Source organism: Passer domesticus, chromosome 11 (genome assembly GCF_036417665.1).
Source record: "Passer domesticus isolate bPasDom1 chromosome 11, bPasDom1.hap1, whole genome shotgun sequence".
NCBI classification, from domain to species: Eukaryota; Metazoa; Chordata; class Aves; order Passeriformes; family Passeridae; genus Passer; species Passer domesticus.
The window spans coordinates 19,687,542-19,713,602 of NC_087484.1; the positions used below are offsets into that span (position 1 = coordinate 19,687,542).

General features: G+C 52.5%; 2 protein-coding genes across 11 annotated transcripts in view; both read right to left on the reverse strand.

Moving 5' to 3' along the window:
• The window catches only part of KY (kyphoscoliosis peptidase), a 33,037-nt gene extending 14,939 nt beyond the window's left edge, over positions 1-18,098 (reverse strand). The window contains exons 1-5 of one of the 10 annotated variants that reach the window (XM_064435605.1): positions 16,831-18,098; positions 11,260-11,309; positions 10,176-10,232; positions 1,986-2,048; positions 50-112 (exon numbers count right to left, since the gene is read on the reverse strand). In XM_064435605.1, the coding sequence (XP_064291675.1) occupies positions 50-112; positions 1,986-2,048; positions 10,176-10,232; positions 11,260-11,309; positions 16,831-16,871 (274 nt within the window). In that variant the 5' untranslated portion in view covers positions 16,872-18,098. Of the gene's footprint in view, positions 1-49; positions 113-1,985; positions 2,049-3,014; positions 3,234-10,175; positions 10,233-11,219; positions 11,310-16,830 lie in introns of those variants that run through there. The other 9 variants (XM_064435606.1, XM_064435607.1, XM_064435613.1 and 6 more) reach the window with 9 other exon arrangements.
• Positions 1-26,061, reverse strand: part of ANAPC13 (anaphase promoting complex subunit 13) — a 264,408-nt gene that overhangs the window by 42,824 nt on the left and 195,523 nt on the right. The window lies entirely within an intron of this gene.

A 26,061-nucleotide genomic window follows, 5' to 3' on the forward strand; every position in this document is an offset into this window, starting at 1 on the left:
TGTTGGGAGCTCAGTGAAGCCCTGCTCTGTCTCTTGGCTCAGCACTTACCTTTGTCAGTGCCCGAGGTGATGGGTGGTGTCTGCTCACAGGGACCCGTGGGGCCACGCCGGCCTGGGGGCACAAAGGGAATTTCTCAGTGCCTCGGAGAGAGCCAAGCAGCCAGCAAGGATGGGGTTAAAGCCGCCCTGCTCAGACTCAGCAAGCCCAGCCCTGTTCTTCAGATTCAAAGCTCAGTGGCTCCTGAGCCCTCTGCAGAGGGATGGATGCTCCAGCTGGGTGGGAGACAAGGGCAGGGCTGGGGGCTTGGAGGCACAGGGGGAACTTTGGTGTGGCTGTCACCAACTCGTCCCCACCTCTCCCTGCTGGGACACTCTTGGACCTGGAGTCCTGGGGCAGAGGAAGGTGTGGATGTGCCCAGGGTCCACACGGGTGGAGGCAGCAGAGTCTGTGCCCCAGGGAGGGAGAATGCCAGGGGACACAGAGCCCTCGCTCCGGGCTCTGCTGGGTGATCTCTCACTCTTTTTCAAAGTGTCCTGGGATCCCCATCCCACCAGGAGCCAGGGGGAGCCTGGATCTCACAGCTTGTCCATTTGTGCCATGTGGCCATGACAAGGAACAGTCCCCAGAGCGACAGGAGTGGGGCCACAGCCTCTTTGGCTCAGTGGGGCTGGGGATTGTATAAGCTTGCAAATATTGTGGCAGCACCAGAGGTGTCAGAGGCCTCACAGGGACACTGACATGGCTGGTGAAAGGGCAGCTCATTAACCCTTGTGCTGCCAGAGGAGCCAAAGCTCTTCCTGCTCCTCTGGAGCCTGAATTCCCTCCTCCCAGGGGTTTAAATTGTGCTTAAGGTAGACCTGCAAGGGAAGGATTTCCATGTGCATGCTAAATACCCCTGCCAGTAATCCAGGGTGGGAAATGATCAATATCAGCCTCTTAGTCACTCATAGAGGAGGCTGACTGCAGCTCTGATTGCAGAACCTCTTGAGCATGACAGAGGGAGAGAAAGCAGGATATTTATCTGCTTCCTGGAGTGGAGGCTTTTGTTATCTGCTTTGTAAAAAAAGCCCCACAGTAGTGCCTTGCCATGAAATATTGTTTGCTCCCAGACTGTGTGCAACCTCCAGCCACCACTGATTACAGAGGGACGTGGATCAGGGCTCCTGCCAGGCATCCTGCTGGGAGCAGCCCTGGCTTTTGCCTGCTGCTGTTGCTTGACCTGTGGAAGCAAAGTTCCTCCTTGGTGTAGCTAAAATCCACTGTCTGCTACCATGGGAATTATCTGTGTCTTGCTCTACCTTTGCCCTTGCCTTTCTCTGCTAAGCCATGGCAGGCTTAGACTGCCAGGAAAACGAGAGGGATGATCTGAGTCCCTTCCCTGGGAGCTGCTCCATAGTTCTGGGGTCACCTCCTCAGATGTTCCTCCTCAACTGTTTTAGGGCAGAACCCTGGGAATTGGCAGTGGAACATTGAGAACTAGAATCACATCATTCCTGGTCAGCAGTCCCACCTGCCCTTGTGCTCAGTCTCTGAGGGGGGAGATGAAGAAAGGACTGGTGGAGAGAAGGTTCAAAAGGTTCTTTGCATCCCCCAGACCCTACTTTAAGCTGTGTGAGTGCTGGGGAAGTCTCTGGAAGCTCCAGCTGCAACCTGAGCAATGGGGGGCACTGAATTTCCCCTGCCATCAGCTGGCTGTGAAATGTAAGAGCTCGGTGCTCTTGTAATCCGAGCGAGCTCCATGGCAGGAGAATCCCTGCAGATGGATGTGCGGGGGCTCGGCAGTGCCACCCTGTGCATCCTGTCCATGGGCAGGAGAGCACGGAGGGAGGGCACGCCTGCCAGCCCTCTGTGTGCCTCCACTGCAGCCCCTGCAAGCACTGGAGAGGGATGGGTTGTGTAAGCACATTTATGCTCGAGAGGCACAGCTTGGAGCTTTGGGTTGTGGGCTGAGGGTGGTTTCTCACAGGGGGAGAGGGTGACCTACCGTTCAGGTCTGTGCCCTGAGCTGCCTGTGATCTGCTGTTTCCATTGCCATCACCCTTGGAACCTGTAAGATAGAAATGAGAGATTGGAAAGGGTCCTCCTGGAAGTGTTGGTGCTGCCTGAAGGCCAAGCACCCCAAACCCTTTCATGCAACCCATTATCCCAGCTGGTGCCAGGTGTCATCAGGATCCACCTTCTGTCTCTTCTGCAGCCTTGGCTTGAGTATTGCCAGAGTATGAAATACCAGGGGGCAGAAAGTGCAATAGTCGCGGCCTAAGCTGCTTTGGTGGGATTTGCTCTGATTTGAGCAGGTGCTGAATGCCGTGCTTGATGGAGCATGGACACAACTTTGTGACAGCTCTGCCTATAGTTGTTAGCTTGGGACTGATAGTCTGAAAATTCAGCTTCTCTCCCAGGTTTTAGAGCAGGAATGCTCGTTCTCCTCCCTTTACTCCTGCAGGGAGGTTCCCCTTGCAATTGCAGAGCACAGCTGGGGCTTTTTGGAGGACCCTCTGCAGAACAGGGACTTGGGCCAGGGACACTGTCCCAAACTGTAGCTATAAATGGCTCAGGACAGTGAGCCTCAGAGACAAAGCCTGGGCACGCTGCAAACAAAACACTTCTGCTCCTGTACTCCAGGGAGTGGAGTGGAACTGCTGAGCCCTCTCCCTGCTCCCGCTGCACAGCCCAGAGAGCCCGCGGGGCACCTCAGGCTAGCGCACGGCACAGCAAGGTGCAAGCACAGCCCTGGCATTAGTGTCGCCGTGTGTCCCCGCGTGTCCCCGCCGCTGCAGCGGGGCTGCACCGTTGCTGCGCGCCCTGCAGCTGCACAGGCTGCAGCTCGGAGCGCCCCTCCAGCGGGGCTCTGCTGCACACGCTGGGCTTCTACAAACAAAGTTGGCATTTTGGAGTTTGGCATCACGCGTGCAAACAGAGAAGGAAGCTCAAATCCTGCTGCAAAGCTGCTGCTTCTCTCTCCGTGTGCAGCCGCAGCCCTGCCCTCCCTCGCCCGCTGCAGGCGCGCTGTTACCTGCGCCTCGGCCGCCTTCCGTCTGCCCCTCTCGCTGCCCTTTCTCCTTGCTCGCTGCCTCCTCGGGGCGCACAATAAGCAGCAGATTGATGGTGACTGCACTGGCATCTGCCTTAAAGTCCATGGTACCCATCAGCGCACGGCCGGCGCCGCCGCGCCGAGCAGCCGCGAGTGCCGCCAGCCCTGGCGAGGCGAGCGCGCTCCCGCCCCGCGCGGCCCCGGCCCGGCCAGCTGCACCATCGGGGCTCTGCCAAAGCCGACCCTAATGAAGAGGTTACAAGTCACCTTTGAAAGGAAATCGCAGGAGGGATCCGTTTCCTAAAGCAGAGGAAGGAGCTGCGTTTCGGGCGGGGGGGTCTGGTTTCAGAGCGTGCCCCCGGCTCCCTCCCCTCTCTCTGCCCTTTTCAGCTTTAAGCACTTGTCTACACTCAAATCCCCCAGCACCACTGTTCGCTGGGGGGGATTCGCTTCCCGGCGCTGGCACAAATCCTTAAAAGGCTTTCTCTTTGGATCCTGTCCCCCGGCAGAACCCAAAGGATGCTTAGGAGCGTAAATAATAACAATAGGAAGGCAGCGGTGGGGAGAAGGGGCTGGAAAGGAGACACGAACTTTTGAAGTGGGGAGGATCGGTTTCTGCAGGACTGCCTGTTGTGCAAAGGGACAGCAGAGAAGGGAATTGCAGGCTTCAGTCCCCACTGACCCAAAGGATCCCAAAAACCCCCACCTCTCTGCCCCATCAGCCCGCGAGCCCGGCTGTCTGATCACTGCTGATCAAAAAGGAAAGCCCTGCAAATCCCTGGCTTTCTAGTAACTGTCCCGGCCCACCAAACGGGGGACATGAAGGGTTACAGTGCGGGCTAGCCGGGCTCAGCTGGTCCCTGCAGCTCGCAGAAGGAGCTGGCAGGGACACAGGTTCTAATTTTACCGCTGGCCCCTGTCCCGGCCGTGCTGGCAGCCCCCGCCTTGCCCGGGGTCCCGGGGGAGCGGCAGCACCTGTGGGCTCAAGGGCTCTCCGGCAACAGGGAAAGGTTGTGGGAGGCACCCGCCGGCAGAGAGGGGCTTCGGGAGCTTGGCATGGGCAGGAGGCCTTTTTCAGGCAGGAGTGTGAGAGCAGCGGGTTCTTCTGCCTGCAGGTGGGGAAATTTGTTGTCCTGGATCCACGGGTAGGAACTGGTACTACTACCTGGTGTTAGGTTACTGTGTTTGGAGACACGGGTTTTCCCGTGGATCTCTATATAAAACATGTCCCCTCCCAATCTCCTGTCCCTTTTCTGTTCCTGAGCCCCTTCCAGAGCATGGACAGCTGATATGCCCCCGTGCTCACATGCAAATCCAGCCCCAAGCAGCTCCTCAGCATATCCAGAAATAGCGTGTGTGGCCGCAGGGAACCTGCATCCATCCAGCTCTGCTGGTGCCCCGTGGTGCAGCCCTGAGCCCCCCGTGCCCCCCTGGGTGGTGGTGCCACAGCTTTCTTGCCAAGACAGGGGCACCAGGGATGGGATGTGCCTGTAACCCCAGCAATGCAGCCAGGATGGATGGCATTGTTGTTGGGGCCCAGGATTTGCTCTTTACTTTGTGCATTAGAGGAATTTTTGTTTCAGAGGTGCCCTGAGTTTCTGTTTCAGGGTTCAGCTCTGGCTGTGAGGTGCTGGCTGGAGGTGGTTAAAGCTGGTGAGAAGGAGGAGGATGAAGATGAGGAGGAAGGAGGGCCAGATGCATGCTGAGCTGTGCCGGACTCTGCCAAGCAGATTTCCAAGCCATCTGGGGCTTGCCCATCTCCATTTCAGGTCCCTGAGATTTATGGCTGGAGTGACTTTCTAATCACAGTTTCACCATCTGCCTGTTGGCCTTTAGCACCCCTCTGTCACCTGTCACTGAGCCCCACAGCTCCTGCCTGCTCCGGAGCACCCTTTCCTCCCTGGCTGCTCACCTGGGGGGCAGCCCCTGTTCCTGCTGTCCCTTGTCCCTCACATCCCAGCTGGGACAGTCTGCTTTCCTGAGCTATTCATTGGCACAGCTGAATCCTGAGCCTGGTGTCACCAGGTCCTGCACCAAAATCTGCTCCAACCCTCCTCACTCTGCTCCTGCCTCCCACCTGCAGGGATTTCCCTGCGTGTCCCGGCCTCGCTGCTCCTCCAGCTCTGCTCTTGTCCTTGCTCCTCTCCAGCTCAGTGATGTGATGGCTCACATCTGGGGATGCTGGCAGGAGCCAGTTCCAGTGGTGCAGCCCAGGCCACGCTGGGACCTGAGCTGACCTCACTGTGGACGCTCTGGTGGCACCAGCTGAGGAACTCAGATGTTCCTTCCCTGGCAGCTCTGAGCTGGAGCCTCCACAGCTGAGCCTTGGGGGCTGCTGGCACTGCCCTTCCTGCCAGGCTGTACAAATCTCTCTCAGTGATGAGGTGGCTGTTCCCAGCCTGGCTGCCCCTGCTGCCCTCCTTCAAGCCCGTGTCCTGCCACAAGGTGTTTCCAGCACACTGAAAGCATCTCCAGGCAGCTCCTGCTTTCCTAGAAATGCCAGACTTCAGGGAGAAGGTGGTTGGGTTTGAAAGGCTCTTTTGCATTTTCCTTTCTCCTGTTTTATCCTCTCTTTTTCCTGGGGAGGGGAAAGGGAAGGTTTCTGATGGTGATCTGTGGCATGTGCCATGAGGAAGGCACAGGCTGTGCCTCAGGTGGGTGCTGCCCATGCAGCAGTGAGCCCTGCTGCCCCATGAGTTTTCCGTGGGAAACAGCAACCTCCTCATTGGCCTGAGATAAGAACATGACTAGCAACATCTGTCCATGGACCAGGATATTTTTGAAGCTAAAAATATCTATGTTTTGAGGAAGGAAAGGGGAAAGCCTTTTATGCCATGTTGATTTTCAAATAAAGGCAGCTCATTGGATTTGCTGCAGGATTTCAAATGCTCACCGAGGTCCCAGGGAGAAGAATTAATGGCCAGAAAGCAAAAGCTGCTATCAGAGTGCCATGATTACATGTATTTACCACATGGCTGGCATTTCTCTGGGGGGATCTGGGGGAGAGAGGGAGTGTATGAATGTAGAGCAAGAATTAGGTTATTTGAATCCCATTGGGTGGAAAGGGAAATTGCAGGCTGCGTTCCTGGGAAAGGGGTTTGACTCTTGTGCAGGTGGTTTGCCTTCACAAAGGTCTGTAAAGGCTCTAGCAGAAGGTGTGTTGGGAAGATATTCCACCTCTGCTTGCCAAAGGGAGGCTGCTGGGAATCTTGGTCCTGCCAGGGCCATGGGTGAGGGGGTCCAAATGTTTTTCCAAGATGCCTGCATTGGAAAAAGTGCCAGGGCTGCCCTTCTCCTTGGTGTGGTGACCTGCTCTGGCTGCACCCTGGGGCACATGTTACACCCTGGAGTTTCAGGGCCTTCTCCACTGTCTGGGGAGAAAGCCTGGGCCTGTAACCCCCCTGGGGGCAACACCAAAGTCATCTAAAGGTGAACTGCCCTCAATGTAATTTAGAACTAACATACCCTGATGACCCCTTTGATCCGTGGCTGATACCCATTATTTGAAACTCTTGCCTTTCATTTGGCATTCCTTGTGTCCAGCAAAGTGTCCCTGGTTTTGCCAGCTGTGCTGGCCATGAAGCAGTTCCAGTGTCACCTCAGAGCCTTCCTGCAGGAGCTGTTCCCTGTTGCTGCTCCTCCTCCTCTGAGCCCTGTAGGCTCTGCTGTGTCCCTTTTGAGATGGGAGACCAAGGCCAGCCATGCTCCTCGTGCAGATGTGCCAGTGGCTCCTGTCCTGTTCTCCATCCCCTCCCTGCCCAAGCCATCCCAGCCTTGGGCTGGCTTTGTTCACCACCCAGGAGCTGGCTGCTTTCACTGCACTTTCCACCCAGACTCCCAAGATCCCTCTCCTCCTCAGAATGTCTCATTCAGAGCTCATTATCATCTGTGTGTATTTGCAGATAGATTTGAAGTCTGGGGTTTGTTTTGTTTTTTCCCAGCCATTACTTTGCATTTGCAGACATTGAATCTCAGCTCCTGTTTCCTCTCCCACCTGCTGGGAGGAGGGCTGGGACACATCCATGGTGGATAACCCATTACAGCTGCACTCTGGTGAGTTCTGATCTGCTCTCCTGGCCTCCCTGTCCTTCCTCCCTCCCTGCCCTCATTCTCCTGCCGACGTTTTCCAAGCCCAGGCTGCTCAGCTGCCTCATTCTGCAGTTCTGCTGTGTCAGCAGCTGTGCTTTATGATTTAAGACGGCAGCAGAACTTTCCACTGAGCTGTAAGCCCATGTATTCAGTTTCCTGGTATCCACACAAGCTAACTGATGGCAGGGCCAGCCCTGCCAGGGAGGTCAAGGACGTGTTCAGATGTCAGGGAGACAATGAGGGCTGGTTCAGAATGAGTCGAGAGCCCTGGGAGGCACAGCAGGAGTGATGCCTGGGAGGGGAATTCTGCCTCCTGCAGGGAAATACCTGTCCGCAGGTGGGCCAGCCTCTGGCAGAGGGTCCTGCATTCTGAGCGGGATTGCTGGCATAAAAGGCAAGCCTGGCTGCTCCCTGGCTCACAACAGGTCCCAGCACTCCTTCCACGAGGAGCCTGGGGACACCGTGCCTGCAGGGAGCTGTGGGAGCAGCTGTGTGAGCAGCGGGGTGTGCCCGGGGTGTGTGGCAGCCCAGTGCTCCGAGAGAGCTGCAGATATTTCTGCTGGTTTTTTCTAATCTCCCTTTCTTCAGTGACAAAAGCCATTGCTGTGACCATTGCTGCTTTGTTCCTCCAAGAAGAAGCTCTGGAAGCAGCTGGGGATTCAGCAGGTGTTTTGCTACAGGAGAAACAGGGGGCTGCTGCCAGGGCTTCGGCCACCAAAGGCTGCCAGGCTCTCCAGAGCTGTCCTGCCGTGTCTGTCCCAGCATGGATCACTGACCTGAGCCTGCTGCTTGGCCCTTCTGCATGAGGAGAGTGGTCCTGGCTGGGCTGCATGCAGTCATTAGACATTAATCCTTGTGTAATCTTCAAAAAACTCATCCTTTGAAGCCTGTGTGACCCTGCAGAGGGTTTAGGGTTCTTTTGTTAAGGTGTCCTGATCACTTGCATCGTTCATTAGCTGTGCCCTTGGGGATGTGCTTTATTGTCAAACACTGCCCACAAAGTTGCCTCCTGACACCAAATGCATCAAGATAGGCAGATGAAAACATATAGGAGAAGATATGACAGGGGAGAGGAAAATACACTCTATTTCCATGTACCAGCATTAAAGGTGAAGGAAGTTTTCCCCCAGAGCAGATTGGCTTTCTGGACATATTCCTCCTCCAGAATTCTGGCTCTTGTACTGTGCAAGACTGGGGGAGATTGTATAGCTGTTCTTTCCAAGAATCCTTCAGAATATCCAGGCAGGGTTATTTTTTTCCCTGTAAAACTATTTCTGGTTTATTCAGGAGGGAGTCTTGCCCCTTCTAATTAAACAAGCAGCATGGCATATCCTGGGAGATGCAGAAAGTACTTTTTCTGCATTTTATCAACATCTCTCTGCTGCAGGGATGAGCAAAGCCCTTCTTGGTGACCCAGTGGACAAAGGAGTTATCTCGACTGCCCAGCCAGCCTGGTTTTCTCTAATACAATGGCAAAGGTAAATGGAAGACAACTTTGGAAGAAATACCTGGAGCTCAGCGTGAGTCATGGTGTTTGAAGGGAAGTGGACACTGTGGGAATCATCCCTTCTGGAGTGACAGGGAGCCTGGGGGGCTGAGCCTCCAAACCTTCCTTCCTGAGACACCCTGTGAGTGGGGCTGTTGTTCCTTGAGAGCTTGGCCTGCAGCAGGACAGGCTCCCTGCTTGTGTTTACCAGGGCTAGAGCTGGAGGACCTGAGTGGTCATTTGGGGGTAAGGTCATGGAACAGCCCTCACTGGGGTTATTTCTCTTTAACCCAAGGTGCCAGGATGCTGTGGAGGGAGCTGGAGGCTCTCATGGTCATCTTGGACACCTGAGCTATTGGATGAGCTGAGGACACAACACTGGCAACACAAACAAGTTCACCACTGCCTTGGAGAAGTGTAGAGGTAGCTGGCTCTTGTTTTTGAGAAGTTCTATCCATATTTGCTGCAGTGTCAGGAGCAGGAGTCGAACAGTTGGAATTTGCTGCAAGGCTTCTGTTTGAAGAAGTACTCCTGGTGTTTCTTTGGGCACCCCTCTGAGCTATGGCTACCAAAACACCATCTCAGGTGCTCTTGAGTGAAGAATCTGGTGCTTGTCACGATGAGGTGAGGTGTGACAATACCAAAAGGGGACATATTTAATCCAGGGTGAGTCAGGCTGGGTTTTGCTGCCTTTGGGCATCCTTGGACCTGGAACCCTGCTGATTCTGTGTGTCCTCAGGCTGGAGTGACATGAAGGGGGTCTGCTGTGTCCCTCACAACACGTGAAGCTGGCTGGCAGGAAGAATGTGTCCCCAGGGGAGGCTGGACTATTTATTCTGTACATAAACTCATTTGTTTTAGCTAAGGCCCTGGAGGTATGGATGAAATCCTCATTTTCTGCATCTCTTGCCTTCCTTGAGGGCCACACCTTCTCTCAGGTGGCTGTTACTGCCATTCCCACCCAAAATCCCAGCACCTCAGTGGTGTCCCATACTCCTGCTGCCCTGCCATGGGGATTCTGGGGTGTTTGATATGGGCTGGAGTAGGAAATACCCACCAGATACCAGCTTCTCCAGGCTGAGAGAAGCCCAAAACACCAAATCATTTTGTATCAGCCAAATCTTCCAAAAATTCTTTTACCAGATACCAATACCTTCCAAAAAACTGCCAAAAATACCTTTGCCAGTAATTTTGCCACCAGCTGGGAAGAGCCATCTGGCTTGTTCCACAGATCAAAGCCCCTGGGTGTCTGATGTGCTGCTCCTCCAGCAGCCTGGGAGTGCACCAAGAGGAATCAGAGCCCCTCTCAGTTCCTTCTGCCCTTCCAAAAGACCAGGGAAGATGAACCTGGCAGCTTGCTGTTCCAGCATGGACATGGCACCCAGCTGGGATCAGCATCCCAGAGTTGCCATGGAGATGCCTGATGGGCATCTCTAACTTTTCAGGAACCTGGCAGGATGCCAGGGCATCCTGAACAACATTAATGATGCTGAAATACATTCTTGCTGCTCCAGGAGGCCCAAAAGCAGTCAGGGATGACTTCTCCCCTTGGGAGGGAATGAGCTCACCTGTGGAGCTGGGCTGGCTGTCTTCTCCAGTCACTGCTCCCATCTCCATGTGAACTGCTGGGAACAGGAGAAAATATTATTGGACTGTTTTCTGGACCAGCTGCCCAGAAACCCCGTTATGCTTTTTGCTCTGCATGCACAGTCCCAGGAAGCTGAGTGCTGAAGGGCACAGCAGGTCTGTGCTGTGATGTGCAGGGCACTCTGTGTGGGGAAAGGGAAAGTTGTTTTCATAAAGGAATGGGAGAAAAAGAGGAGGAAAGCACAGTCAGCAGCACAGCACATTGGCCTGAGTACCAGAGCCACACCCAAAGGGTTAAAGCAGCCCAGGAAGCCTAAGGGGATCCCTCAGGATGCCTCCCGAGCATCTCCAGTAATGAGTTTTCACTCCTGTACTTTCATTATCATCATCCCATTGTCCCCCTCAGCTCTGCAGCACATTATCCCTGTCATTGAGGCAGCTGCAAGGACAGTGCTGTTCCCTCAGCATTCCTCTTGGAAACACGATGGGCTCAGCCTCAGAGCAGGAGTGTGCATTGGCTGTTACCCCAGGGGTGATGCTCTGCTTTGCCTCTCTCTCCCTGGCCCCTTCAGATCACCCACAGAAGTCCCAGGTTTGTCACAGTGCCCAGCAGAGCCTGGCATCTGGTTCTTTTCTCTCTTTCTAGAAATATTTTATAACTTCATGGAACTGGCTGCCCAGAGAGGCTGTGGCTGTCCCACCACTGGAAGTGTTCAAAGCCAGGTTGGACAGTGGTCTAGTGGAAGGTGTCCCTCCCCACGGCACCACAAACCATGCCCTGATTCTATGAACATTTTTAGTTCCCTGGAAGCTGGGGAACTGTGGTGGTGTAAGTGGGAATTTGGTATTGCATCCACTGTACAACACCACTTGGAGCTTATCCCTTCTTATTGGTAGAATTGGAGAAAGCTCTTTTTGTTTTTCCCAAGATCCCCCAAAAGTGGAAAAGCAGAAGAGGTAAGGCCATGTCCTCCATGAATCCTAGGGTGCTGTACTTAAGGTCACATTTTTGGTACCAATGTCACCTGATCTGTCACTCCAGTGCTGGTTTCACGACTGACTTACTGAGGTTGTTGGCTTTATTGGCATCCTCACTTGCACAGCCTGGGCAGAGCCTGCAAGGAAAACATGGCTGTCACTTCTCAGTGCTTGAGTGACCGAGCTGCAGAGCTGCAAGGGACTGGTTCTCCCTCAAAGCTGAGTTTTGCTTCTTCCACTGGTTAACTCAAGGGTGACAAGGGGACATCCATTGGTGACATGCACATGGCAGCTGCTTCTTCCTCCTCCCTGCCCATGGCTCAGGGTTGTGTTTGGAGCTGCTGCCTTTGGGCTGAGGGCATGTCTTGCCTTCCTGATCTGTGTCACTTTCTGCTCTAGGCTTATTCAAGCTCAAAAGACCCAACCCCAAAGAGCCAAGGAAATGAGGAGCAGTCCTCCTTCAGTGAGGGAATACCATGGAGAGGCAAAGAATCTTTATCACACTAAAAGTACTCCTTAAATAAGCAGCCATAAAAAAGGTAAGAGAAGATCTCCTGGACATTAGGTGTGGGGGTTGTGCTTATTGTGTTTGGTGTTTGGCCACCCCAGCAGAGCCTGGAGTTGTGTGGATGCTGGTGCCAGCACAGCTCCTCTGTCACCATGGCTGCTCCTGCAAAGAGCCCTCCAGCCCTTCCCGAGGGTGATGGAATGCCAGTGCATTCACAGTGCTGGGGGCAAACCCAGGCTCCAGCTCTTTGCTCTTTCCATGGTGGCGCTGGGTCAGATGACAGCCCCACCCTGTGCCACCCTCAGAGCATTGTTGTTGTTATTTATTTGTGTCTTGGCAGTGCCTGGGAACATCCCCCGGGGCAGGGAGCCTTTCTCACTAAGCAGCAGTGCAGGTCAGGACATGCAGAGCCAAAGCAGTAAATGCTGAGTGTCACTGCAGTGACACCCCTGTCCCCAGCCGTGCCAGCGTGGAGGCAGCACCCAGCCAGCACCCTGCCTGCCTGCCTTCTGATTCGTTTGGTGACCCTAAATGGCAGAATCACAGAATCCTTTAGGCTGGAAAAGACCTTCAGGGTCATTGAGTCCAATCTCTGCCTGATCCCCACCTTGTCAACCAGCCCAGAGCAGAGTGCTGCCTTCAGTCACACCATGGTGGAGTCACTCGGGACCATGTCGTGGAGCAATGTGAAGCTTTGGTGGCAGCATGGTTCCTCTGTCCCTGACTGCAGGGTCCTCTTGGCAAAGCAGGGCTGCACACACAGCTCGGTTTGGTGAAGGCAACAGCTCTCCAATTTAGCACAAATTGGTTCCCTGAGTTTTGCTGCTTGACCTCAGCTGTCCTAATTATCTGGCTCCCCTTACAGTGTTTTTCAACTGTACAGAGATGAGCCAAGGACACATGAATGTAACGTGATCCAAGAAGATTCCCCGAGTGCCAGGAAGTTGGAGCGCTGCTGCCTCTGCTCTTTATGGCCGTGCTCGCTGCTGGGGCTCCTGGAGCAGAGTTTGGAGCTGCTTGGCTCTCACGTGCTCAGGGCTGTGTTGGTGCTGCAGTAACTCCCTGGTGCACCCTGATGCACCCCAGAGCCCCTGGTGTGCCCTGCCATGGGGGCTCTCGTGCCATTGCCAAAGTGACCACTGCTCTTGGCCAGAACCCTCCCAGTTTGCTGCTGAAGGTACAAAACCCCTAATGGGAAGGGCAGGGAAGCACCAAGTGATGCATGCAGCCAGTACCTGCACATGGCTTCTCTCCCTGCAGCCCGGCTGCAGGATCTGACTTCAGGCCCCTGTCCCCAGCCCATGGGGTGGTGGCCAGGCACAGGACCTGCTTCCTGCCACTGCCACCCCTTCCCTGCTCTCCCTGCAGCCCAGCACATGTATCCTGCTGTGTCCCTTCTGCTCCTTGTGCCCTTGTGCGAGGAGCAAACGGGGCAGCGGATCCTTCCTGGGAGCTCTGGGCAGCACGACCAACCTGCACAACAACAGCCACCACAGGTAGGTCATTACCGGGTGATTGTGGCTTTTGAGGATTTGCCTGAATTGCTATGGTCCCTCTGCCATCCAGCTTTACTTAAGGGTGTTTTTGCTTGCCAAATTCTGCCTGCGGCCACCCCAGTCTGCCGCTCCCGCTGGATCGGGAGCAGGATGCTCCGCAGCAGATGGCGGTGCGGGAGGGGCACTGTGATTTCGGCGCTGACCCCTGCCACGCCACCAACTGCTCCGGCTTTGCCCCCGGTGCCGCGGGAGGCCCAGGTGGCCTGGGTGAGCATCGTGTGAGGCGAGGAGCCGGGGGCTGGCGGCGGCCTCGGGCCAAGCTCTCTGGCCATCTGCTCCGTGCCGTGCCAGGCTGGCGGCTCCGGGAGCGTCCGTGCCACGGGGCGCGGGCAGTGCCGTAACCGGAGCCCGGGGCTCGCAGAGGAGCTGACTCTGGCTTTTCGGCTCGGCCTCGTGTATATTTATCTGTACGTGCAAACAGAGCCGGTGGCTGTTCCAGGCTGAGCCGATGTCTCCTGTCCCCGTGCCCGCGGCTCCATCTCCCCCGGGGCCGTGGGGAGCGGCGGGCAGGGCAGCGAGGAGGGGAGAGGGGGCTGCTGAACGTGGGCCCGGGTTTGGGGGCGTTCTGTGCCTCTGTGCAGCCCGGAGAGGCGCTGATGGGGGCTCTGCCTGCTCGTGGCAGGTGATGCCAAGGGCCAGGCGCCATGAGGTGCCTTGGGCTGGCGGTGCGGATGGGGGAGAGCAGGAGCAGAGCCTGTCCTCTCCCTCTTGGGAGCAGCAGCGAGTGCCTCGGTCAGAAAAGGGGCTTTTATCTAAAGTGCACACCTTAGCAACGCTGAGGAAAAGCAGGAGAGGGCTTTTTTCAGCACTATAGAGCAGCTGACAAACACCTGACTCTACATTTTTCATTTGAGCCAAGCAAACGAATGCAGCCCAAGGCATGGCTTTCTCTGAGCTGGGGTTTGGTTTTTCAGGGGAGTGTGTTATCGAAGGCAGAAACGTGTTAAGAGGATTGAATGAGGACTGCTGGGGTATTGTGTGCCCATGGACATGGCACAGCATGGAGCTGTGCTTTAGGACCTCAGAATTGGGGAGTTTTCTAATATTCTGTCTTTGAATTTCAGTCCTTGGCTTTCCTTGTAACCTATAAAATGCATAAGGCCACTTCTAACTCCTTGTAAGCCAACCTGGACAAACCTCAGGACTCTCTTAATGCTGGTTTAGCTCAGAGGGAACCTCAAAGGGAGACTTATTTAATCTGAGCCTAAAAATGTGTCAAGAATTGCCTTTAAATGCAAGCATTATCAAAATGAGGCAACATGAAAAAGCACTGCTTGAAAATAAACCAGCACTTATGATAACTGAATTTAGGAGACCAGAAATGTAAATGTGGGAAGAAACGGGTGGTGGAGGCTCCCTGTAACGTTCCCTAAACCTAAAAAGGTCTTTTATTTCCATCCCAAAAGCACAGCAAGAGTCAAAGAAAAAGAAACCTGAATCTAGTTGACTTAAAGGTCATGAGACTTAGCATTGGGATATTTGAGGTCTCGTGATTTTTTAAATGTTAATACTGCAATGCCTGCGGTGGGAGATTCCCTGCCACAGTCACCAGCTCTGACCCAGGGATCTGAGCTGCTCCTGCCCTGCTTTAGTGGGGGTTTGATGGTGGAGTTACAAAGTCACCTGTAGGAAAGGTCTTTTATGCCATGTCCATGAGAAAATAACAAACGGGATTTTTTTTTTTCTAATTCCTATAACTTTTCATCTGTTTTCTGACCAGCCCCAAAAGTGTTTAGTTATTTAGGACTTTGGCAGCTGAAGTCACCATTGCACCAATTTTTTTTTGTCCTCAGGGATCTCAGCACACCTTGATGAGGTCACCTGAGCCCCTGCCCAAGTCTCAGAGAGTGAGGACTGAGGTCTGAGGGTGCAGAGCTGAGGTTAGAGGCACATTTCTCTGTAGCATACGACTTTCTGAGGCTGCCTCTCCTTTCCCTAGCCCTGAATTTTACCCACACATCATCTGGCAGCTGTTGGTTGAAATATTTCATGCTCGGTTTATATGTAACGCTCAGCAAGTGCATAGGGCAGCTCTTAAAAGGTCAAGTTTATATAAATCTATAATGCATGTGTATAAACTAGATAATAAATTCGGAACCCCTGTAAAACATGGGTAGATTTTTTAGGGTAACCCATTTTAATGCTAAGTTAGGGGAGGCCTGGACCTCAGCACCCTCACGGGGAAGAATTCCTTCCCAATATCCAATCTAACCCTGCCCTCTGGCAGTGGGAAGCCATTCCCCCTTGTCCTGTCACTGCATCTCTTGTCCAAAGTGCCTCTCCAACTTTTTTGGAGCTCCTTTAGGCACTGGAAGGGACTCTAAGGTGTCTCTGGAGCTTTCTCTTCTCCAGGTAAACACCCCCAGCTCTCCCAGCCAGGCTCTAAAGCACAGGGGCTCCAGCTTCCACTGGACCCTCTCCATATCCTTTTCATGTTGTGGACACCAGAGCTGGACACAGCATTGCAGGTGGGGTCTCACCTGAGTGGAATAGAGTGGCAGAATCACCCTCCTCAGCCTTATCCTCAAGCCCTCTCCCATCTCTCCCTTTCCTGGGAATGGCTCCAGTATGGACCAATCAGCCACCAACTCCCACCAGCAGATTGTGCCCTCAGCAGCTCTTCCCCTGGGCTGGGATGGGGGTTTTCCCTCCTGGAGTTCCTCAGTGTACACAAGATAAGGAGGTGAAATACAATTATGGCATGAGCAGAAGGGCTGTGATTCACAGCGCCAGTGACATCCCTGGGCCAGTGACACGCTGGGGCTGGATGGTCCCTGACTGACTTCCTTCTGGGAAAAGACATCCTCAGTAACTCAGTTCCTGAGAGTGATGATTCAGTATTGCTGGGCATTACTTTAGTGAGGGGAATTCTTGTTCTGCACTAGAATGCAGCGGGGCAGGTGCTCAGCTGCTGGAGCCACCTGTGCCTCAGAGCAGGTGAATCCCCTGGGGCAGCAGGGCTGTGGTATTTACCCGTGGTTTACAAACCCACGGTGCCTCCATGCCAGGAGGCCTCTCTGGTGATTGCCCACACTATGCTCAGTGCCTGCCAGTCCTTTCCCAACACAAACAGCTCATTAATTCCCATGCTTTTAAGGAAATGAAGCCATACAGAAATATGCCACGGGTAACAAATTACGTGGTACTGATGGCACCAATTAATGCTGCAGGAAATAATGCTCTATTTCAGACACTGAATGGTTTTATTTTCTTCCTAAATTAATTTGCCACTGTACAATAAATCATAGAATGAATCACAGAAGCATTTGGATTGGAAGGGACCTTAAAGATCATCCAGTTCCAACTCCCCTTCTATGGGCAGGGACAAAAATGCTGTCCTGCCTGGAAGATGCTAAAATAACATGCAGACATTGTCTGAAGGGCTGGAAAGGAACTTCATTTTCCCCTTCCAGCTTTCACTATCTGAGAGCAAATAAGTAAGTCTGGGTAAGTCTGCAGTACCAGGGATGTCCCAGTGCTTCCAGCCTCCAGCACACCTCCCATCCCAGTGCTCCCATCTCTCCTATGGATACTGCAATATCTCTAAAATCCAGTGGCTGCCAAGGCACCAGTCCCTGCTGGGTTTGTCCTTACCTTCTTGCCCAGGTGGTGAAGAAGCTCTGGAAGTTTCCCATGCTGGTGTGGATACGAGCACGATCTTCTGGTACTCTGTCAAACTGGTTGCAGCTTCTCTCCGTGGAGTAGATAGGATGAGTTATGGGAAAAGGAGGAAATGCGATGAAATATACAGGCCTGACAGGGCTGATCTTTGCACCTGCCAGCCCAAGTGAGTGTCATTATCATTTATGGAAGCTCATAAAAAAGAAGGTCCCTCTACCTTGCCAGGTATGGTGGTTTTGATGGAATGTCCATATGTGAATGCGCCAAGAAATGCCCCAATGTGCAGGTGCCATGGAGCACAGAGACACAACAGGGAAATGAGCTGGGGCAGGAATGAAAGCAAAAGGGAAAGCAGGGCTGGAAAGCAGACTGCTGGGTGGTGGCACCTGGGCAGCAGGAGGTGTTTACTGGCATGGGCTGTGGCTGCCTGGAAAGATCTCTTGGGTTATCACCATAGTGTTCTGTGGACTCCAGGAACAGTGATTAGATTAAACACCAAATTAATCTTACTTAAATTAGGCCTCAGAGTTGGGCAGCAACGTTGGATTAGCAGGGCTGGCATGCAGGGTGTAGCTCACCTGTCTCTGCAGGGATTAGCTCAAAAATAGCCAAGCTATCATTGTTGATATTTTTCTTTATGTATCATTTAGAACCTTTTTAAGGGTATGATTAATTAAAACCAGCATCCTGAGACATTCACCTCTCTCCCTGGGTTGCAGTGTGGCTCTGATCGGTGCCGGGTGCTGGGCAGTGTGTGAGGAGCTGAGGAGGTGCTGGCATCATCTTGTAAGACCATCAAAAGTGGTCTCAGGCCATCAGCCAGGGAAGCATCTCAGTGTCAGGGACAACGAGGCCAAGAACAGACACTTCCAGCTAATCAGCAGGAAGGGAGAGCTGGCAGGGTACAACGACTCTAGCAGGAGCTGCTGCATCCACGGCTCCGGGTGGTGCAGGCAGTGCTGCAGGTGAGGACAGGTCACATTCCAGGACATTAGGCACATGTGCTGTGAGTCTAAAGGGAGAACAACTCAACTGAGAGAATGTGAAATGAAGACCATTACTGACCTAAACCGAGCTCTGAGAGCAAAAGTAGGCACTTGTATGATGTGCTTTAAAACTGGTGTCATGCAGCAGCTCGGTAAGTCCTTAAGTAGCACTTTCCCCTCTTCCCAGTCTTAGTGCTCTGTCCTGCCAAGACATAGAATTAGTTAAAAAGAGATTTTCTTTAAACCTCACAGACTCTTACATGGAGAGGATACCCATCAGCCAGGTATGTTCTTGGTGTGCTCTTGGCAGCTCAGCTGTGTGGAAGGAGCCATGCAGTGATGTTGGGGTGCTCTACCTGGCTACCCAAACACCACTGTGGGTAATGGGGAATCACTTTGACAATGTGGAAAATCTGGGCATTATTGAGAAGTTAAATCAGTCTCCAGCTGGATTAATTCACTGCTGGTAGCTGGAAAAATTAATAAAGTGAAGATCTGTATCAATCTCGGTGATTTTCTGTAAAGCTGTAAAGTATGAACATTATCCATAGCAAACTGCTAGAACAGCAGCCCAGGCTCAGAGCAGTGAGAGCTTTTGTGTGCTGGGTTGCTGCAGCCCTGGAGCCCGCTGGGAAGGGACTGGGGGGATGTCCTCACTTCCAGCCCCTCTGCCAAGGTTGGCAGGGTGTTCAGCTGGGTCCTCCATAGACAGCCAGGGTGTCCCTGCACTTGTGCCAGTAAAGTCGAATGGCATCATGGGTGTGCCATGCTCCTGTCATTCCTTATATCTTGTCCTGAGTCTGGGGGTGGACATTTAAACCCCCAACATCCCAAACACCAGCTTCAGGATGAGGCTTTCAGAAAATAAAGCCTGATGAGTTGAGCTCTGACTTCAGGACTGCAGTGAACACAATGGAAATCTATTAGACACCCTGCAAGGGAGTAATTTCCCAGCTTGTACTGGAAAGAGTTGAAGAGATGAAGTCTGAATTTGGGCTAGACATATGAAAAATGCACAGGTTAAGATGGCTTTTTGTACATGGCAAGAGATGAGTATCTGAGAGTTAAAGTGGCCTTGGCTAGTGTTGAGTGGGGTTATCTGTGCCAGCCATAAATCGAGCCGGGATGGTTTAATTGCTGCTTCGCAGTAAATAAAGCTCTAACTGAGAGGTCTGCTCTATAATATAGAGGGGATCTCCCGGGCTATGGAGGATGATAGATAGCCAGAGAAATCCATTCGGAGGCTCTTTGGGATCGATAAGCAGTTAAGGGAGCGGCGGGAGGTGACATTGCCTGTCTTTGTGCCCAGACACCACGTGTAAAACACACGAAGGGCAGGGCTCGGGCTCAGAGCCATTGGCTTTATGGTGTTCCAGGTGTGATTCTGGACACCTGATGTTTGAATGCAGAGAGGCAAGAGCAGCCTGTAGACCGGAGTGAAAGGTTCCCAGTGCCAGGGTGATGGGCTGAGCCACCAGGTTCATTAATGTGAGGGCTCCGTGGCTCTGAGGGCTCCCAGGCCAGCCCAGCTTGCAGGTGACCAGTCCTGGGGCTGCCTTATTCAGGCTGGAACAAATCCATTGTCACAATGGAGGGAGCTCAGAGCTGGTTTCAGCTGAAGGTTCTCAAGAGGTGCTTTGGTGGGGTAGCAGATCCATACAGCTCTGTTGGAAGAATTCCTTCCACTCACTTGCTGCTGGTGGAATGGTGTGTGTTCTTGGAGTTTTCCTGTGCTGTTTCCCCCATTCCTGGGACAGTCAGAATGTGCCATTGACCATGGGAAATGTAAATGGCAATGACTAGTTCATCCCTAATAATTTACCTTGGAATGCTGTTGTGCAGAAGGGAGGTGAATTGGCACCTAGCTGCCAGCACCTGCCCTCCTGCCTTTTAAAATTAAAATATTGCAGCTGCCTTAACCAGTATTCATCACCTGCCCTCTGTTTAATTATTAATTCTCCTGTGCTGGGGGACTGCAACAGGAGCTGGCCTAAGCTGCTGCCCCTCCAGCCAAAATCTGACTGGGATTCAGAACAGACCAGGAAAGCCTAAATCCTTCCTGCAGTGGTTCTGTTTAGTGACCCACAGGCATTTCACCCAGCATCATTTCCCCTTAGGCACACGCACCTTCCTCACTGCAGGAATGCAAAATGCTGGAATTTGCAGGTGATACCAAACTCCCACTGGCCCCAGGAAGAGTTAGAAACCCTTCCATCCTCTGAACTGTCCTTTTGGAAACAGGAAAGTTCTCCCTGATGGTTTTGGAGCAGATGCACCCAGTGCCATGGTTTGCCAGCAAATGCTTGGGAAGGGTTGGGGGCAGGTCATGGTGTGCAAAATGATATATTACATTTTCCCTCATGAGCACATGAGAAAATGGCCTGGCTCACAATAATTTTGGAAGGACATGAGGATGTGAGGCTCTTCAGAGCTGATTTGCTTGGCCTTGCTTAATTTGCTGTCCTTGAGCCAATTTGCTTAAGTGGCACTGAGTGTACCCCCATGCAAAGTCCAGACTCGTAAAGATGGAGCTGGATGAGGTGTCCAGAGCACCAAGGCACTGTCATCTTCTGCCTTGATTTTTTCCAGCAGATAGCTGTGTGATCCGGTCACAGGAATGCTAATTATAACATTTTTTTTAGGGAAAGGTGGAGTAAACCCCTGCTAAAAGCTGGTAGATCCATGATGTTCGAGCTGGACAAGCCTAATGGGACAGTTTGAAATACGAGCCCAGACTTGGCTGGGTATTTTTGCTGAAAGGATATTATATGTGTTTGAGCAAGTAGCACCATAATTCTCAAAAAAATGTGAAAGTGTGAGGAAACCCACAAAGTCTAGGAGCAGAAATTCCCTCAGACTTCCCCCCTGCCTCTGAGCTGGCTAAAATGAACCAACAGGTTCTAAAATTGTGGGTAGGGAGTGTGGCTGGATGTAAATGTGCCTTATTTCCTCAGGGAGGCCGGCTGCAAAAACTTCCTTGCAAAAAGAAGGTACCTGTTTTGCTCTTTACCATCGGGAATGTTTTCCCCCTTGTGGTATCTATTAAATGAAACTTTAACTGTTTGAAGTGATCCTGCCCTTACCTCGGTGGCCTTATTTAGATGTGCCTTGCATCCATCCTTGCTCCCTCCCTGTGCCAGCCCTGTCACACTGGCATGGAGTGTCAGGATGTTGCACATGTACAGGTGGTGCTTCCAAAGGCATCTGTGGGGACAGACACTTGGATCCAGGCTGTCAACATGGGCAGCACTGTCTGTCCCATGGGAGCATCAGGCTGCCTTCCCTGGAATAGAACCCTTTCACAGTATCATCCTCCAGCACTCTCCTGCCAAAATCCCTTCTTTGCCCTCATTCCTCCTCTGCTCTGGCCTCAGGATTATGGTTTTTTCCCCCAGAAATAACAAATCCCTGAGCTTGGAAGCATTGCATGGACACATGTGAGCTGAGGGAGGGATGGCAGCTTTGTCCCTCCCTTTGGCCACACCATCAGATGTGCTGTGGGCACTGAAGAGCCTGGGCAGAGGCATTTCTGAGCCTTGCAACCATGCAGGAACCACTGTCCAAATTCAAGATGTTCTCTGTATTTATTTTTCTGTCTGGCTCCATTTGCTGACAGCAAACGACCCGTGGCTTTGGGCAGCCAGGGTCTGTGCTACATATTTTTGTTCATCCGTCCCTCCCTGCCAAGTGCTGAAGTCAGACAAGTGGCCCCGGCTGGTGCCAGCTCTGGTTGCTCACACTGGGATTAGCACGTAAACTGGTCTGCTCCCAATGGGGAGGCCAAGCAGGGCCTTCTCTCTTACCCTCCTGCTGCAGAGAAGGATGTCTGTGACTTTGCTTTTGACTTTCTGCACGAGGTTGTTGTAAGAAAAGGTTTCCTCCTGGTTTTCACAGGTGTCTCTGCACCCTGGGTGGATGTGGGAGAGCGTGAATGCCTCGTGGTACTCCTTGTCTCAGCTTGGTCTTGTGCTCAACCTTTAAGCTGGACACCAAAAGGGATTAAGGGGAAATGTCAGACATGGGGATCTCCAGGAAACCAAGGAGTAATCTCCAAGTGCTGGGAGACCAAAGAAAGCAAATCCTCCCTGAGATGGTGAACACAACTGGACTGCTCACTTCCAAGTGAAGCTCTGGTGGTTGGTTGCTCTTTGCTTGCAGCCTTTGCCCAGGACTCCACAAGTAAAATTCAAATCAGCTGAAAAAATACAGGAGAGGGGAACTGGGCAGATGATGAAGGAAGGCAGTAAAACCAATACAGAGATTCTGGGCCACCTCATCAAATAGCAGGAGCTGGTGTAGGGGTATTGATTTCAGCAGAGCTGTGCCAGTTTATGCAAGTTAGGGCTTTGACCTAACTCACAGTAATAAAGATATCCAAATGCTGGAAAACTTCCAGGGAAACTGTCTCCTTGGAACACATTGGTTATTGATGTATGTACATATTGATACACACACATTAACACGGTGTGGGGCTCTAAAATCCCACACTTAAGGCAAGTTGCAGCTCAATTTCACCGTGCCAGGCGGTTACCTGCACAACCTGCCAGAGCGAGGTGTTGTCCTTGGCAGGACCAAACGCCATTCCTGTTCTCTGGTGCTCAGGGAAACTTGATCTTTGCTCTTCCCGTCACTCGGAGCGTGACTGGGAGGCGGCCGGGGGGGTTGAGATGTGGGATTTCTGCCAAGCCTCTTGGGAGCAGGCGTGAGGGGGTAGCCGGGGTGGGAGCGCGGCCGCGGGGGGAATGTGCACACTCAGTCCTTCCTTGGAAAAGCTGGGGCAGTGCTGCTGCCAGGGGGCTCCTTTTGGGGTCCCTGGGCTGTAACCCTGCCCACCTGCTGCTCAGCAGTGTTGGATCTCCTTGCAGGGACAGTGCTGGGCAGGGCCTGCCTGTGGCTGATGGAGGATCTCAGTGTGGAGATACTGGTTGTGTTGGTCCTGCCTGGGGTGCCTGTGGGTGCTGTGCCCTTCATCCATGCCCCAGATGTCTCCTCAGGGCATCCCAGGAGGTGCTCTCCTGCACTTAGGACCTGGGAGCCACCTGCACATTCCAGGACTGTCCTCTGAAGCCTACTCAGGTTTGGCTGCCAAAAATAAAAAGTCAGGTCTAAAGCTCTAGGTTTCCCATGCCTCCGACAGGTCCTTGTGAGTGCTGAGCAGGATGCTTGGAAGCCACTCGAGTGGGAATGGCTTGCTTCCATACGCTGTTACACCTGCTCTGAACAGGCTTCTTGTGACTTTTTACACAAAGCCCCCTCACCTTGGAGCAAAGTGTCTGCTTAGGTCTAATTTCTTTCAATGGGACTTCAGCATGTGCTCAAGTACTTTGCTGATTTGGTGCCCCAGTCATTAGCTTTACAGTTGATTACTCAAGTGGATTTTAGGTGAGGAAATGGGAATGCTAACATCCAGTGGGAAGAGTTGAGCCAGCACTCAGGCTTAAATTGAAACCAGCCTCAAGGTTGGCCCGTCAGGAGTGTTGGTCAGCACTGAGTTCCAGTGTTGTTCCCATGTTTCCCTGTGTTGTCCAGGTGTCCTCTGGCTCAAGGGAGCACCTGGCCAGTGCCTGGTCCTGGCAGTATCCTCCCCCTGCTCCATTGAACAGTTTAATGGTGTTTGGCAGCTCTAAAATCACAGTTTGAGAGGCTTCCCCCACACCAGAGAGGAGAATGCCGCGGAGCTGATTGCGTGCACTGGAGGAGCTGATTAACTTCTGGTGTCGCAGATCATCAGAAATGCAAACAACCTGCACTGTAAATATACATTTAGGGCAGATCAGCAGTGTGTGCATGCTCTCAGGCCCTCACCAATTACCCAAATTGGTACGTTCTGCTCATTGCACTGGCGGGTTTGGATGTAATGTATCATAGAAAAATCAGCAGCTCACAGCTAAGGTTGTCTGTTGTGCTGTGCCTCTCAACTTTTGGTTGTTTTTTTAGAAAAAAGGTAACTAGATTATTTAATACGTGCATTTATGAAGTTTGTAAAATTGCAGGTAGAGGTAGGGGTGGAGTGTGTCAGTCTCGAGGTGCTGCCTGGCCTCAAAATAGTGGCATTATCCCCATTCCCTGGCTCTGGCATGTGTTGTTCTGGCTCACTGGTGCTGAGGGGGAGCAAAGGTTTTTTTCTTTCTTTGAGGGATGATTTGCAACCTACTGAGGGGGATTGGATTCTGGCAAAATAACAACATTCAGTGCAAATGGGGAAAAAGTGTATTTTTGTCCCAGCACCCCCAGTTCAGTCTGGCCTGTGTGCTGCAGCCTCCAGCCACCAGCCACACGGCCTGGAGCAGCAAAACTGAAGCAAACCCTGTGTTTTATCCCTCTGAAGGGGTTTGGCCACACTCTGCAAGATTTTTCCCAATTATTTTGAGAGAATTGAAGAGAATGAGCAATAGGTATGCTGAATAGCCTCAAAAGGGGTCAGTATTCTGCTTCAAACATACACATGCAAACTTATATGGTTGTACTAACCTTCAAAAAAACCAAACTCACATGAAAAATCAGCTAATCTGAAATGAAGGCTTGATTTTGTTGTTGTCAAAGAGGCTGAAAAGTGTTGCTTTGCTCACTTTTATCTCTTCTCCCTCTCCCAGTTCTCGCTCTGGTGTGAACTGTCTCCACACCCTGCTGGTGGGAGCATCGCACCTACAACTGGAGATAACCTTTGTGCCTCCAGCTGTGTCTGCCCATCCAGCCCGGGGGATCTTCCCTGTTTCTTCCTTTAGCATTCAGGATCACTGCTGTCTGTGCTGGCATGACCCAAGCACGCCTGGGGGCATGGAGACTCCCACAGATTAAACACAGTGTTTTGAACCCGTGTTAAACACACTTCTGTGTAAGTCTCCATTTTCTGGGGATGTGCTTGTCTGATAGACAAAGACGTGCAGCTCATCCCACAGAGCTCTGTTGTAATTCTGTGGGTTTTGTAGGGAGCTTGTGAGGCTCAGGGGGGGCTTTGACGCTGTGTTTGCTCCCCCTGGGAGGGCTCCCACCTCCACACTGGCTGCAGAGCCCTTCCCAGCACAGTGCCTCGGCTCTGCGGGCAGCAAGAGGTGAACAAAACACCCCAGAGCAAGGAGGTGGGAGATGAAAAGAAACTTCAATGAAAGAAATGAAAGGGCAGGGAAGGGAAGGGGGTGTAGCATGATGTCACTAGGATATGCTTGAAGCTCCTGGAGGGAAAGTGGGAGCAGTGCTGTGGGAAAGTTGCTGGTTTGAAGGAGATGCTGATGGATGGGGACAGTGAAGGTGCTGGTGGCAGCCCTTGGCTGCCTGGCCACAGGCGCAGTGTGGAGAAGTTTGAGTTGGGAGCGTGTCATGATCCATCAACCCAACCCAGTCAGAGGCTCACAGGATGGTTTGAATTGGGAAGGACCTTGAAAATCATGTCAGACCTCCTTGCCATGGGCAGGGACACCTTCCACTAGATCAGGTTGCTCCAAGCCCTGTCCAACCTGGCCTTGACACTTCCAGGGATAACACAGCCACAGCCTCCCCTCCTCCTGACTTTGAAGGATCTTCCTCAGCTCACAAAGCCCAGGAGCTCCTCCTGACGCAGCAGGAGGAGAGCTTTCACCTGGTGTCTGAGAGCTGTCACCTGATGAGGAAGAGCTGGACATGGGACAATAGAGAGAGGTGGTGCCCACTGCCTGTGGGTGTTCCCCAGCAGGGCTCTCCAGCTGCAGAGGAGCCCTGCTAAGAAGAAATGAGCTTCAGCTGCCATGTGGCTGTGGGATAAAGAGGGGCCCAGGTGTGCTGCAGGAGGTTCTGAGTAGCTGAAGTGATATTTATCATCCTCTCTAGCAAAGTAGGGGCCTTTTGTTCCTTCCACCAGGGTAGTGGTTGGAGTTGGCCATCTGCTCCACTGCCCTGAGCCTGAGTGATGTGGCTGAGCTGTCAGCGAGCTCTTGGGATGTCATAGCCTACCTTTGATTGGAGATGTCCTCTGCCAGGTGAGCATTTGTCCTCTTTGACCACCACAATTCCAGACTTTTTACCTGCCCTCTGCTTCCATCCATTTTGGGGAGTAATCTTCTATTGGTGCACAATGGACCCATCCACTTGTCTGTGCTTGTGCTGGGAGCCTGGAGCTTTGAGAACACACCTAGAAATGTCATCTAAAAATAATGAGATTAATGATCCTCACTGAAAGTCAGACTTTAGTTTTCCTAGAGAGCAGGATAGAAACAGTAATGTCAACTTTTTTCCAGTGGGTAGG